Here is a 14,648-nt window from a genome sequence, read left to right as displayed (position 1 = left end):
ACAACCAAATGCTTGCTGCCCTAGGGAAGGTGAAGTAAAGCCTCTCCGGAGCTGGGGCCCAGGGGTGGGGAGGAAGTAAAACCCCCGAACTCTCTTTTCTGCTTCCCAGAAAGAGAAGTACTGTAGAAGAGCTGTACTGCTTCTGACTACTCTATTCCCTCCCACCAAAAAACTGGAAGAGCCCCGAACGGCAGAAGGGGGTGAGGCAAAGAAATGAAGAGCACAGGAGCAAGAGAACACCATGGAATTACGACGACCAAAGAAGAGATAAGGAAATTCACCTCCCTTTCTTCTTTGCAGAAGTGGGGGACTATGGGTACGGAATACTACATCTGCTGTCAGACTTAAATAATGTGTTTTGCTGAACTTCCTTTTTCTTTTTTTTATTGGTGACAAGGGATGACTACGTAAGGCAGTGGGGGAGAAATATATTTGAAAATGAAGATGAGAAAAAAAGACATTATTTTAAAAATATTTTAAAAGAAAAGGAGATAGAGAAATAAATATCCAAGGCCACGGGAATTCCAGCTAGACCAGCAGCTGCCTGCCGAGCTTCCGGGGCCTTCACATTCCCCTCATCTCAGCCCTCTACATCCCTCATAAGCACACTATCCCCCCGACCTCTCCAGCCCTCCCCCCAACAGCCCCCACAAGCATCCCCTGTCTAGAGCCCACCCAGACAGCCCACCCTGGACTCCACAAGCCCCTCATCAGCACCATTTGCTCCTCACTCTTGGCCAAATGATACAAATACAAATCTCTTCCCAGCCCCAGGATGGTCCCCCATCCCCTCTGTGCTGTCCCCTTTACCCTTAGCTCCCAACATCTCCCCTCACAGACACGAAGTCGGACACCTTTGAAAACAGCAGCTTTAATGATTCCAAGACACACTCTAATCTGGGACCACCAAGAGGTGGAGTGGAGCCCACAAGGGAGCCAGCCTTCACCCACATCCCCTTGTCCTTGACCTGGGTCAGCACCATCAGTCATCAGTGGAGCAGGGGCCAGACAGACAGACAGTCCATTGGAGGTCAGTTCTGTTAGCACCACCTGCCCTTGTCCCCCCAGTCATTTGGGCCTGAAGGACAGGGGCAGGAATTGAGGGGGAGGCAGAATTCCGGAAGGAGGGGGACCAGGCAAACCCCTCGGCCCTTTCACTGGATACAGTTTCACAGATACTGACAAACATACACATACACACCCAAGTAGCACCAAGTTCCCATCGGGCCCCATCTGAGGGAGATAAAGGGCAGGGGTAGGGGGTGAGGCCCTTCTGCAACCCCCAATGACTCTCCCAGGGGTCAGTACTCACTCCCCCTCAGTAGAGGGGCAGGGTTTAGTGCCCAGGACCCAGGCACTCTATCCATTCCAACATCTCAACTCTAGGAGGCAGGGCGAGCACCTAGGGAAGATGAGGAGGAGGATGACTTAGCGGTCCTCTCAGGACCCCCTGCCACCCTCTCTTGCCTCTCCTAGCATCTCTCTGAAAACCCTCCTCCTCTTCCAGAAAACTTTCCCTGAACAGCTCCATCCTGCCTGGGCTAGGCCTTTACAGCTTAAAGACAGCCTCTCCCTGCCTCATTGCCCCTGACCAGGGGCTCCAGGAGGCAGGGAGCCATGCCTGCCCCCAGTCAGTCTGTTAAATATTTGTGACTGTGTGTGGTTGTTTGCATGTTGTCTCTTCCACTGGGTTGTCAGCTCTTAGGGGCTGGCACCGTCTTTTTGGCACATAGTAGGAACTTAATATGAATTGACTGACTCCTCCATCAGAATGGAGACTCCCCTAAAAGCAGGAAATATCTCCCCTCCAGATCAGGGCCCTCCAAGGGCAGGGACTATGTCTCCCCCCTTCAAACCAGGGGCTCCCCAAGGTCAGGGGCCAAGCACCTCCTCAGCCCAGGGGCTCCCCAAGGGCAGGGGCCAAGCACTTCCTCAGCCCAGGGGCTCCCCAAGGGCAGGGGCCAAGCACCTCCTCAGCCCAGGGGCTTCCCAAGGGCAGGGGTTTTGAGGTAGATCATACAGACATACCTGGGCCTCCATGGGGTAGACATTGCCTTTCACAGTCCTCACGGGAACTGAAGCGGTTGGCATTGCCCTCACAGCCACCAAATACAAAGGGTTGACAGCCCCTGCCAGGGCGGTGATACCATCGTAGGGTGTAATTGGAGCAAGAGCCTTCATCCATTGGCAGAGAGCACAAACCTGAGGCAGAAGCCAGGAGGAGTTCAGTGGGGGGGAGGGGGGCAATGGGGGCACCTCTGAGTCAAGGGCTCCAAGGCGGATCTGGGGGTCTCACCATGACCAGCAGCCCATGGCTCCTCAGTGGCATCACCCTCCATGTCCTCGTAATCGTCCATGGAATACTCATCATCTTCTGGAGGCCCCGGCCCTGAGGAAAGGGGGATCAGGGTCCTGAGTTCACCTTTCTCCATCCAGCCAGCCCTGGAACCCAGAGCCCTAGTGACCGCCTCTGCTCTCAGCACTTCTAGGAAATATCATGGACTGCCCTACCCCTTCTGACCCTCAAATCACCAGCACAGTATCGAGTAGTCAGCCCCCCTGTTCCCTCCCTGCACCCAGGCCAGATGTGGCTCTCAGGCTGTTTCCTAAGGACTCACCTTCCTCTTCAGCATGGGAGAGCCTCAATACAGGTACTGGGTGGGGCCAGGAGCCAGGCCCTGGGGTGTCTGCAGAGTAACTGGGAAGGGGTCCTAGGAGGGAAGACTGCCAAGCGTCATGGCCACTCTTTTGCCTTGGAGAGAGGGTGGGGCCAGGAGCCCAAAGGTGGGTCCACAACATTTGGGGTTTGGGTTCACGGGTTAGAGAAAGGTTAAAGGCAAGAGCCAAGCTCAGAGGGAAATGTCAGTCTTTGTGAAGGGGTAGAAGTACAAAAGTCAAGAATGAGGAGATGAGGGGTGGGGCAGGAAGAAGGGGTAAAAGTCCAAAGGAACGGACAGGGCTTAGAAGTGAGGCATGATCCCAGACGGGGGGCTTACTTGATCCTGATGAGATAAACTGACCCCCACAGGCTGGAGAAGACAGAAAGAGAAGGACACATTCACTTCCTGAGACAGGTCTTACTTCCTGCCCCAGACTCTTCTCCTTCCCCCACACCCCAAATTACACACCGGGAACCCCAGGCCCCAGACATTTGGTGGGAGGGGGAGAGGAGGAATGGACCCTTGTCACACAATCCTGGGGTTCTCCTTTCACCCTTCCCCCGCCCCTCCTCACCGCAATGCTGGCTCATCTCCTGTCGGATGAAACTCCGGATGTCTGATGCCTGGAGGAGCACAGAGGTAACACTTAGCCAGCTCCAAGGTGGGAGAGGTCCTGCCCTCTCCCCTCCCATTCCATCCCCTTGTCTTCCTCCCCACACCTCTGAAAGTGGGGTGGGGGGTGCCACTCACCGTCATAGATGGCTCCCCCTTCTCTCCTCGGGGGCCCATAGGACCTGGGCTTCCCTGCAAGAGACAGAACTCAATTCAGGTCACCAAGCACTTAAGTGCCTACTGCACACAGAGCCCTGTGCTGAGCTGGGAGAGGTATGAAGTTAGCTAGGTCCCTGCCTTTGTGTTTAGCCTTCTAATGAGATGACACCAATGTATACCTATAATACCCAATACAACATAAGCAGTGCGTTAGTTATAAAACAAAGTGCTCTGTAGGACGGAGGCAGAAGGGCATTGACAAGAGGAAGAAATCAGCGTAGGCTTCCTGGAGAAGGAAGGCTAGGAATTCAGAAGTTGTACAGCAGGAAGCATGTAACAGTGCCCATGTGAGGCTAGAGAGGAGGGGACCCAGTGAGACATCCCAGGAGATAGAAACCCCAAGACTTAGAAACTGTTTGGAAGGGAGAGGGAAGAAGGACCCCAAAGGGGACCCCAAAGTTACAGATGTGAGATAAAGGATGAATGTGCCAGATGCAGGGAGCAGTAGATTTGGAAGGAAGGACATCACATACTCTCCTTCCCTGGGGGAGCTAAGAGGCCTGGCAGCCCCAGCTGGCACCAAGAAAGAATGACCCAGATGTGAGCACACCCCAGACTTGAGCAAGGCCCCTCCCCAAATGGGAGCAAGCCCCCTAGAGGTGCTATGAATAATAAATTGACTACCTTTCCCTCTGCTCCCAAGGAGATACAGACCAGGGGACTTCAAGTGTCCCTGAAAGTCTCCCAACAACTCACAACCTTCCCTCAGAAGCCCAGACTTACCTGCTCCCCTCGCTCTCCTGGGATTCCAGGGACTCCTCGGGCACCAACCACACTCTCCCCAGGGGGGCCCCTCTCCCCCTGCAGGAGACAACGAAGGAGGAAATGATGAGCCAGAGGTTCCTACACCCCTTTCCTCCCTTCAAAAAAAAAAATCTCTTTTCTTTGACTGAGAGAGAAGCCGTGCTAAGGATCTGGCTGGTATGGCCACAGCTCCACAATTGAGGATAATTCCCGAGTATCAGGGACGGGACGCTGCCAAAGGCCACAGATAGGATGACAGAACTACTCACCTTTTGCCCTTGAATGCCCTCGGGACCTTTGGGGCCGACGATGCCTGGAGGCCCAAGAGGTCCAGGGGCTCCATCACTGCCCCTGGGGCCTTGGATCCCGCCAACACCAGGAGCCCCCTGGGGGAGAAAGGGGCAATGAAAATGAAGACCGCAGAGATGAAAAGTAATTGACAACACTTGGAGGCGCTGCCTGTGGTGGCAGGTGGACAATTGACCCTGGGGTCCCAGATTCAAATCTAGCCTCTGGTACCTACTGACTGTGTGAATGTAGACAAGTCCCTTGATGCCTCGGTGAACCAGGCACCACTCTAAGATGAAGGAACATGTAAGATGGCCACTGGCCATCCGTACCAATGAAGTTACAAGCCCCCACTAGAATGTAAGGTCCCTGAGGCAAATACTGTCTTTGGACTCCTTTTACATTCTCAGTGCTTCCAACAATGACTGGCACATAGTAGGTGCTTTAAAAGTGTTTACAGATTGACTGAAGTAGCTGAAAACAAAGACTGACATTTCTCTATCAAGGAGAAGCCTTCAATATAAATTATCTCTAGGCTTCACAACAACCCTGTCCCCATTTTACAGATGAGGAAACTGAGGCTCCGAGGTCATATGCCTTGTCCAAATTCCCACAGCTAGTGTCAGGAGTGGGATTTGAACCCAGGACTTCCACACTCCCTCCCAAGTTCAGCACTCTAAGCACTAGGCCACACTGACAATTGAAGTAATAAAAGCAGACGTTTCTAGCACCCTTGAAAGTTGACAGCATGTTTTTCATAGGTCATTTCACCTGATTCTCCCCCCCACCTTATGAATGAGGCACTATTATTAATACCCATTTCAGAGATGAGTAATTAGGCTCAAGGTCAAAAAGGTGAAGGTCAGAGCCAGCTAGAATCCCTTGGACCAGCCAATGGGGAAAGAATAAAGTATTATTGAAAAAAATGGAATTTCTTGCACCAGCTTCAGCCAGCAGGTTTATGGGCTGCTCTGATGTGGAACCATGACCTCTTCTCTTACTTACCCGCTCCCCTTTCTCACCCTGGTCACCCTTGGGTCCTTGCTGACCATCAAAGCCTCGGTCACCCTAGGGGAGAGAATGGTAAGTCTCAGGGGGTCCCCTACCCCCAGCCTCCTCCAGCTCTGTCCTCATCTGCATCCCATTAGACTCCTATCCCTTCCAGTCCCCTAATTCTACTGCCCACCAAGGGGGATATCGACCTTCACACACACACCCTTAGCAACCTGGTTGGATTTAGACTCAAATTCCAGCACCTGAGAGAGCAGAAAGGTCCCCCCTCCAACTTCATACCTTAGGGCCAATCAAACCCTCCTTTCCTGGGTGCCCCGACAAGCCTGGAAGTCCCATCTCCCCCTGAGAAGGAACAAGGTATGAGTGTAGCCTCATTCACCCCCATGACCCATACATGAGCACCCCCAGACTAGAATAAGGCCCCTAGATGAGATGAGATGTATTAACCCGTTCTTCTCCCTTTAAATGTGAGCCCACTTCCTCCAGATGTGATGGAGGGCCCCCCAGCTATGTTTGCCCCTGGATACCCCCATACCCCTCACCATCTCTCCTTTTCGTCCAGGGAGTCCAGGCCGCCCATGGATACCTGCTTCCCCCTAAAGGTGAAAGAAGACCCAAAAACCAATGAAGGAGGAGAGGCTAATTCAGTCATCTGACAAAGCAGTGCCCTAGTCTGCCTCCCCCACCCCATGAAAGCCAGCCAGCTTCCTAACCTCACCCAGTCCCTTCCCCAGGATGTTCTTACCTTGTCCCCCTTCTCCCCATCTTGGCCACAGGCCCCTTTCAGGCCCCGATCTCCCTGCAGGACAGATGCTGATGAGGTCCCAATTCTGATCCCCTCATCACCAGTTCCATCTCCCACCACCTCAACTCTGACCCACTAAGTCATATCCTTTTTGAGCTAAAATGGACCCTAGAGCCCCATCTAGTTCAACTCCCCTCTGTCCCCCACCCCTCCCTCCAGCTTATTTGTCAGGGCAAGAAACTGAGGTCAAGGAAAGGAAGTTACTAACCTGTAGCCACAAAGCAGACTAAAGTAGAACCAGGGGGCAGGTCTCCTAATCCTGGAACCAGGACTCTGTGCTGTACCACATCAACTCCTTCCCATCACCTTGACCCTCAAGCCTCACCCCAACCTCACATCCCCATCCTTCCTGGACACCTACCTTGGGACCACGGGGACCCATAAAGCCTGGTTCTCCCTTCCCACCATGGGCACCAGGAGCACCATCCTTCCCAGAGAGGCCCTGAGGAGAGGAGAGGAGGGTCTCAAAGAGCATCATGGAGCATGTACGTGGAAAGGGGCTGGGATCAAATGGAAAGTAGAGGGATTAAGAACAGGGAAGTGTCTTAGTGGGCAAAGGTCATAGTCAGCGTGAGCTATGGAAGGAGAAATCTTAGATGGGGGCTCAGAGGGAAGGGTGTCTCACCGATGCCCCGGGGATCCCTGGGTCACCAGTCTCTCCCTGTGGGAAAAAGACAATCAGAGTGGGGTGGGGGGTAGGGAGTGTAGGATCCCAGGAGGCTTCTGGGAATCAACACTGAGTACACAGGAAGTCATGGCACCACCCACAGCTGGCACATGGAACCCATGAAGTTGGGAGCAATCAATGCCACACACACCACCATACACTAGGGATAACCCAGAGAGGACATTCACGTAATCCACACATAGACAGTTGTAGGACACACACATACATGCAGCTAACTGTAAAGGTGGATCCTGTGGAGACGTGATAAATGCATAAGACCGGCGGAACATATGCATGCAACCAACATGTGCCTTTGACCTATGTCCTCACCTTCTGCCCCATGGCACCTCGAATACCCTGGGAACCAGGAGAGCCTTTGTCTCCCAGTTCCCCCTTCACGCCCTGCAGAAATGGGGGTAGAGAGAGTGTCAGAATACCGTTATAGTTCTAGAGTCGAAAGAGGACCAAAAGCCCTCAAGGCCAACCCTCTCCCTCATCTTACAGATGAGGAAACTGAGGCATCAAGAGTGACTTGTCCAGGGTCGTTGAACTAGGAAGTATTTGAGCTAGAATCTGAACTCAGGTCTTCCTGAGTCCAGTTCAGTACCCTGTCCATTCCACCAAGATGCTTCTGGAGAACAGTACCATTCTGCCCCCTTTGCCCACCCCTGCCCAACTTTCTGGCCCAGCCACTATCCTTACCTTTTCCCCAGGAAGACCAATGTCCCCTCTGGTTCCTTTGTCACCATCTAAGCCTCTCAGGCCTCGGTCACCCTGAATTGGGAAAGGGAACGGAGAGTGATAGGAAAAAAAAATGTATTTTTTCATTTGAGAAATGTTATTTTTCCTCAGAAAACTCTCCAGGTTCAATCCCAACAAACATCACGAAGTCCTTCCTTCTTGATCCAGGACGAACAGTGAAGATGACATAGATTGGAACATTTTGCTGCCCAACTTCTTCTTTCCTCTGATTCTCCATCAGGAATTGGCCAGACCCTACCTCTCCCCCTCTCAGGAGTCTAACCCCTACTTAGGGAACCCCGGTATCTGGGGACCATGGCAGGGTAGGGAGAGGGGAGGCATCTCCCAGGAAGCATGCCACTAAGAGAAAGCTCCTCCCATCTCCTCCTTCTAGCTGCTCCAAGCCTCTGGCACCCCATTTCTCCCTTTCCCAACTCACTGTCTCTCCTTTGGGGCCTCGAGGCCCAGGAGGCCCCTCGATCACAGCTGTATCACCCTAAAAGGGAAGGAGAGGGAAAAATAGTGCTGTGAGTCCCTTCCATCTGTCCTCCTTCTTCTGTCCTCCCGTCCTCCCTTCCCCATCTTACCTTGTCACCCTTCAGTCCAGGGACTCCTGCATCACCCTGCCAGAGGAAGAGAAGGAAAAAGGGATAGGAGAGGGGGAGAAAGGTGTTTCCTCAGTCTAGTACTATTGAGTTTCATTGAGTTTCAGCATTGGAAGCTGGATAAAAGCTTAGAGATCACCTAACCTGGTCCTTCATTTTTCAGATAAGGAAACTGAGACCCAGAAAGGGCAAGAAATCTCCCCGAGATCACAGAAGTCTGGGAGGGGAGGATGGGTTGGAGATCTCTCTCCCTTAGCACCCCCACTCTCAGACACCTCCCCTCTTCACGGTCTCTACACCCCAACCCTCACACATAGCCGCTCCTGCACAAATACACATACATATACGCATATACACATGTGCATGCATTCATTCATGGCTATGTTCCCACACTCCTTGGGGCCTGGCCCATCCTATCCACACATACTCACCTTGTCTCCTCGTTCCCCCCGATTCCCGGGAGGGCCCTATGGGAGGGGGAAAGGGAGAAGAATTAATGAAGCCATCTGGGGGATAATTCCTGGGGAAGAAGGGTGGGAGAGGCAGGGAAGGCATTAAGGGTGGAGATACCCAGCCTGGGCTCTCTTGGAGACATGGGAGAATCTCTTGGTCCTGACATCCCAGGGATAACACTATGTGTGAAGTCCTGGGTTTGGCCAGAGGAGCCCATTGGTGGCACTGCCCTAGACCCTGACTTCACGATGCTTAGGATCTAACAAGAGAGAGGACATGTACAGAAATAACCAATGCCAGCAAGAGAGGCCAGGACAAGAGAGAGGCTCCAACAAAAGGCTGAGAATGTGGAAGAGCAGAAATCCCTTCGATGGGCTAGGGTGCTGGGTTCAGGTTCAGTCACCCACCCAAACATGCTTATGTCTAAAACTGTGTATTATCTCTCTGTTAATCAGTGAGCTCTAGGAGGGCAGGGACTATGTCTGAGCAAATTTTTACCTCCCCCAGCACCTAGGGATGGGTTCTGCATACAGTAGGTGCCTAATAAATCCTGAATGAATGAAACATGCACTAGGATTGACACCACAGCAGGATGCTCCAACACTTACTGCAGGGCCTCTGTCTCCCTCCAGTCCAGGACGGCCATTTTCACCCTAGAGAAAAAAATCAGGTTTCCCAGCAATCCAGAGGGGTCTCAGAGATAGGGCAGGAAAAGTTTGGGGAGTAAGGAACTGGGGTGAGGGTAAGGGTCCATGGGGTGACCTTCCCCACTTCCCAGGCTAGGAGCTGCCTGGTCACTGCTATAGAGACTCCCATACTTGAAGGCATACATACCCGGATGCCCGGATCCCCTCTCTCTCCTCGGGCTCCTGGCTGCCCCACTCCAGGATCTCCCTGATAAAGAGGCAGATGAGCTTGCTAGCTCTAGCCAGGGGGGTGAGGGGTGTAGGGAGGGCGGGGCCAGGGCCTCCTCCTCCTCCACACCTCTCTTCTCTACTTTCTCCAAGTCTCTCCCTCAGCCTCTCCTCCTACCTTGTCTCCTTTGGGTCCAAAGGCCCCAGGGGGTCCCTGTGAACAGACAGAGAACTGTAAAAAGGAGGGATTTGTGATGATGGAGGGTTAGCCCTCATTCTCTCTGTGGAAGGGGAATGTTCCTCAGTTGGGCAAGGTCAGGAGGGCCTGGGAGATGACATCCTTAGGAATGAACCCAGGAACATAGAAATACTCAGATGACTGGATGTGGGAGCATTCACACACACACGGACACTCAGGTACATCAATGCTAGAACTCACCACTGCCCCAGTGGGTCCTGAGAGCCCAGGAGGTCCTGGGGCCCCTTGTTTCCCAGGAGGCCCCATCAAACCCTGCAGGAGAGATGAGAGGATGAGGAAGCTATGTCCCATGTAGAAAAAATTAAGGTTAGGAGTGTAGGGTCCACAGTGAGACTCCCCCAATCAGAAATGTAGAGAGCCCTCTTCTAAGCCACCCCGCTCTCCCTAAGCTGGCTCTCCCTCCTTCAGCTGCCACTTCTCTCAGGATCCAAATCTCAGCATTATCTTTAGATATAGACCGAGGAGAAGAAGGAGTAAGGCACCAGAGATGGGATCCCTCTATCTTACTGCATTATCCATCACAAAGGCCCCCACCTGAGTTCAGGCTCTAGTCACTTTTCATCTGAATGATTTAATTTCAGACCTTGGCCTCCAAGGAAAGGTCCTTAGAGATCAATTCCTTATTTTATGAATGAAGAAACAGACCCAGAGATAGAAGGAGACTTGCCCAAGGCCATGCAAGCAGTAAATAGCAGAGACAGTGGCAGAGTAGAAAGGGGGCAGGCTTTGGAGTCCAAGGACCTGGGTCCAGATCTTGTCTCTGATACTGACTACCTGTGTGAGCTTAGGTTCACTTAACCTCTCTCTAAACATTGGGTTTTTTCATCAGCCAAATGACAGAGCTGACCCAGATATCTTCCAAATTGCCTTCCAGCTGTAAGACTATCCCATGATGGGATCTGCGGATGACCAGACCAATGCTCGTTCTGTTACACCAGCTCTCCTCCTCGGCTCAGTGCACATATCCGGCCCTGCTGCACTCCACACAAACTGTACCAACTGGCCTCTCTGCTCCTTGCACCCAGTGCTCCCTCTCCCTGCCTCCTCCAGGAATCCACGCCCCACACAAAGCCTCCCCGTGCTCGTGCCCTCCTTTCCTAATTTCACTTTAAGTTTATTTCATGGTTTTGGTGCAGAGGATAGAGGCCTGGGCCTAGAGGCAGGAAGACCTGAATTCAAATTGGGCCTCAGACACTTACTGGTGGTGTGGCCCTGGGTAAGTCATTTAACCTCTGCTTGCCTGTAAAGTGGGGGTAATGATAGTCCCGACTTCGCAGAGCTGTGGTGCATGGCGAATGAAATAATATTTGTAAAGTGGGAACAAATAAGCACCATACAAAGGCTACTTATCATTATTATTACGTAGAGACATCCTGTGGGCCCTGATAAAATGTAAGTTCCTTGAGGACAGGGATGATTTGGCTTTGTGGCCCCACATCCTCACAAACAGGAGTTTCACAAATGCTTGTTGAATGACGGAGCTGGAGCCAAAAGGGACCTCGGAGGCATCAAGCCCGAGCCCCTCATTTTACAGGAGAGGAAACTGAGGCCCAGAGAAGGTCAGTGATTGGTCCAAAGTCATGAAGAGACAAGAGAGAGCTGAGCTGGGTCTCGAGTCCTGCCCCCACGGCCCCTCTTGGCGACTCCCCAAGACCAGGCCTTCAAAGCATCTCTCTACAGCATAGCTCAGAGCCTGTCCCTCCTGGGCTAAGAAGCCAGCAGGGCTCCCACTGACTACAGGACAAGGTCCAAACTCCTTGGTTTAGATAAAGGCTATCCACACCCTGGCCCTGACAAACCCTTGGGCTGCCCCTGTCACCCCTTGCTCCCCAGCACCTAAGATGGGCACCAGTCAGGCCAGACTATACACAATCAGCCACTGACCCCCACACACATATACACACATTCTTAAACAATATGCTCACACACCTACACTCACACAGTCTCACACACACACACAGACACACTCTCACACAAACACACTCACTCTGACAATGACTCGTCATCTTACATTCACACACAGACACACTCACACACTCTTCCACAGACATATACTCACCTACACACAGACACACATTCACATACACACACAGACACACACTCACATATACCTACTCAGACACTCACAAGCAGACTTTCATACATGTGACACACAGACAATACTGTAAAACACAGACATACAGACACGGACAAATACAAATGCACTCCCATACACATACACATAAACACACACAGATATATACACGGACACACACACACACACACACACACACACACACACAGCTGATCCCTTCCTTCTCTTACGTTGTTTTATACTTACAATTACCTTGACATACAGGTATCACAAAATTATTTAACAGCTCAGGGCCTGCTGGTCGACAAGGCTGCTCTAAAGGAATCTTTGACACCGTCTTTCACTTTCCAACCCCTCCTCCTTAGGAAGCCTTAGCTGACCACTCCAGCCCAAAGGAGAGAAGTCCCTGAGGTCACTCAAGCTGCTGGAGAAGCCACACTGGTCCACTCTCCCCTGGGACTGAGCATTTACACTGAGCCTTGCATCCGGGGCCCTTCCGTTTCCCAGACTGTGTGCTCCCGGAGTCAGGCCCCAGACTGGCCCGCTTCTCCCAGCTGAGTCTCTCTTGGTCAGTAAACTCTAAAGTAGTGCCTGTCTCTGCCTCTCTTCAGACTCTCCAGGAAGAAGAGGCTCAATACAGATGTGCTGACTGTGTGACTGGCTGTGAGGGGTCATTTGACCCCCTGGGAAGCCTCTCCTGTCCCACCCACCCCACGGTCCCTCTTACCCTCTCTCCAGTAAGGCCCAGCTGCCCAGGCTCTCCTCTGGGGCCTGCACTGCCAGGGAATCCCACCACGCCTGGTGTCCCTGGGGGTCCAGGAGGGCCTGGAGGGCCTGAGTCTCCCTAAAATAGAGATAGAGAAGCCCAGATCATAAGTCAGTGTCCCCTTCATCCATCCTCCCTCCCCTTGGTCCCTGTCTACCCCCAGATCACAGACCACAGGATTTAGAACTACAAGGGACCCAAGAGATACCAGGTCAGTCCTCTCTTTCTACCAGGGAGGAAACTCAATCCCAAGCAGGAGATGGGACTTGCCCAAATCGCAGAGCTCACTGCTTCTTCTCCACCCCCTGCTCCCACCCCACCCTGCTATTTTTCAGCCTCTTATGCCCCATTTCTCCTGCCCCCAAACCCCCAAAACTGCCAGTCTGAGCTGGGGCAGAGGGCACTCTCACCTTCAGGCCTGGGGGCCCATCTGATCCAGGGGGGCCCTGGATCCCAATCCCCATGGAGCCCTGAAGGGAAAAGGGGGAGTTAACTCAGGGGCCTTGGGGAATCTCAGCGCACCCCAACACCACCCCAGCAAAGACCATAGTAAGTGTTAGGGGAGCCTAGAGTCCCAGGGAGGGTCACAGATTGAGAGGGGGAGCAAAGAAGGAAGCCCAGCTGGAAAGGTGGAATTGGGAGGAAAGTGTACGTGGGTCTTGGAGTGGAAGGCATGCACGCTCACCTTTTCACCTCTGAGTCCTGGTGCCCCTTTCTGGCCCTGAGAAAGAGAAACATGAGCTGGAGAGCTCCAGCATGTGACCTTGGGCATGTGTGCTCAGATATGGGGACACAGGCATGTATGTGCTCAGACATGAAAGCAGACACAAAGGTGCATATGCAATATATTATACGTACATTATAATGTACATGTACATATTACATAAATATGCATATGCCCCCCACATCCAAGTGGCCATTTCTTTTCATACACCTGAGCTAGTACAAGTGTGTACATTCATCCATGTCCTTAGATGTGCTCTCCCCTCACTGCCCCCCACCTCAACTTACATCCTCTCCAGGATCTCCAGGTTCCCCAGGCTGTCCAGCTTCACCCTGCACAGAGAAAGGAGAGGATATGGGGACCTCAGACCAAACACGGGCTTCCCTTCTTCTCCAGAGCTAGGCACGCTGCCCTCCTTTTCCCTCCCACATTGGACTAGTGGACTCAGATATTGGGGGCCAGTGCTCACCTTTTCTCCTCGGGGCCCAGGAAGTCCTCTGTCTCCTTTGGATCCCTGCAGAGACAGGATCAGGGAATGGGGGTCAATGGGATAGCTCAAGGGTAAGTCACTGACTAGGGGATGAGGAAGGTCACCATGGCTACTCTGGGGTGGACATGGAGGCCACAGACCACCATCCTTGGGGATTCACAGGGGTCAGTACAGATACTCTGGGGGAATCACCAATCAGGAGTCATGGGTTCATTCTAGGGGTGATCACAAGGGTTATGATGGTTATCCTAGGGGGTTATAGAGGTCACTGATTAAAAATTATGGAAACCCCAGGTATTGAAGGGAAGTACTCACAGGTTCTCCCACTAGGTCCCCAGCAAGGCCTCCAGGAGCTCCCTGAGAACCAAAAAAATGGAATCAGGGATGGGGAAGGGGCAGCCCCAGGGAGGGATCTTCTCCACCCTTCAGCACTCACCCAGGCTCTTCACCTGGCCCAGGTCTTTGCCCCATTCCCTCCCCCGGGGGCTTGGTCCTGGCTCACTCACCTTCTCGCCCTTCATACCAGGAGGTCCGATCACAGCCTGGGAGGGGAAACACAATGACTGAGTGCTTCCCCTGGGAGGAGCTGTCACCTCTTCATCTGCACCGCCATCCCCTCATTGGGGGTGGGGGGCGACAAGGAGGGGACTAATTTTTCCTTCTCGGTTTCCTG

General features: G+C 52.7%; 1 protein-coding gene across 2 annotated transcripts in view; it reads right to left on the bottom strand.

Moving 5' to 3' along the window:
• Positions 1 to 851: 851 nt before the first annotated feature.
• COL7A1 (collagen type VII alpha 1 chain) overlaps positions 852 to 14,648 on the bottom strand; it is a 57,887-nt gene continuing 44,090 nt past the window's right edge. Inside the window, exons 89-119 of one of the 2 annotated variants that reach the window (XM_072652019.1) lie at positions 14,482 to 14,517; positions 14,291 to 14,332; positions 13,955 to 13,999; positions 13,773 to 13,817; positions 13,447 to 13,482; positions 13,172 to 13,231; positions 12,723 to 12,839; positions 10,102 to 10,173; positions 9,841 to 9,876; positions 9,643 to 9,702; positions 9,417 to 9,461; positions 8,787 to 8,822; positions 8,338 to 8,373; positions 8,190 to 8,246; positions 7,712 to 7,783; positions 7,340 to 7,411; positions 6,968 to 7,003; positions 6,704 to 6,784; positions 6,283 to 6,336; positions 6,080 to 6,133; positions 5,817 to 5,879; positions 5,529 to 5,591; positions 4,505 to 4,621; positions 4,215 to 4,292; positions 3,411 to 3,464; positions 3,235 to 3,283; positions 2,997 to 3,029; positions 2,619 to 2,711; positions 2,297 to 2,389; positions 2,029 to 2,202; positions 852 to 1,402 (exon numbers count right to left, since the gene is read on the bottom strand). In XM_072652019.1, coding sequence (XP_072508120.1) covers positions 1,383 to 1,402; positions 2,029 to 2,202; positions 2,297 to 2,389; positions 2,619 to 2,711; positions 2,997 to 3,029; positions 3,235 to 3,283; positions 3,411 to 3,464; positions 4,215 to 4,292; positions 4,505 to 4,621; positions 5,529 to 5,591; positions 5,817 to 5,879; positions 6,080 to 6,133; positions 6,283 to 6,336; positions 6,704 to 6,784; positions 6,968 to 7,003; positions 7,340 to 7,411; positions 7,712 to 7,783; positions 8,190 to 8,246; positions 8,338 to 8,373; positions 8,787 to 8,822; positions 9,417 to 9,461; positions 9,643 to 9,702; positions 9,841 to 9,876; positions 10,102 to 10,173; positions 12,723 to 12,839; positions 13,172 to 13,231; positions 13,447 to 13,482; positions 13,773 to 13,817; positions 13,955 to 13,999; positions 14,291 to 14,332; positions 14,482 to 14,517 — 1,929 coding nt within the window. In that variant the 3' untranslated portion in view covers positions 852 to 1,382. The other variant, XM_072652030.1, reaches the window with a different exon arrangement.

The sequence above is a fragment of the Notamacropus eugenii genome, chromosome 1, assembly GCF_028372415.1.
Source record: "Notamacropus eugenii isolate mMacEug1 chromosome 1, mMacEug1.pri_v2, whole genome shotgun sequence".
NCBI classification, from domain to species: Eukaryota; Metazoa; Chordata; class Mammalia; order Diprotodontia; family Macropodidae; genus Notamacropus; species Notamacropus eugenii.
The sequence above is the reverse complement of the archived record's forward strand: the minus strand, read 5'-3'. Positions and strand labels throughout refer to the sequence as shown.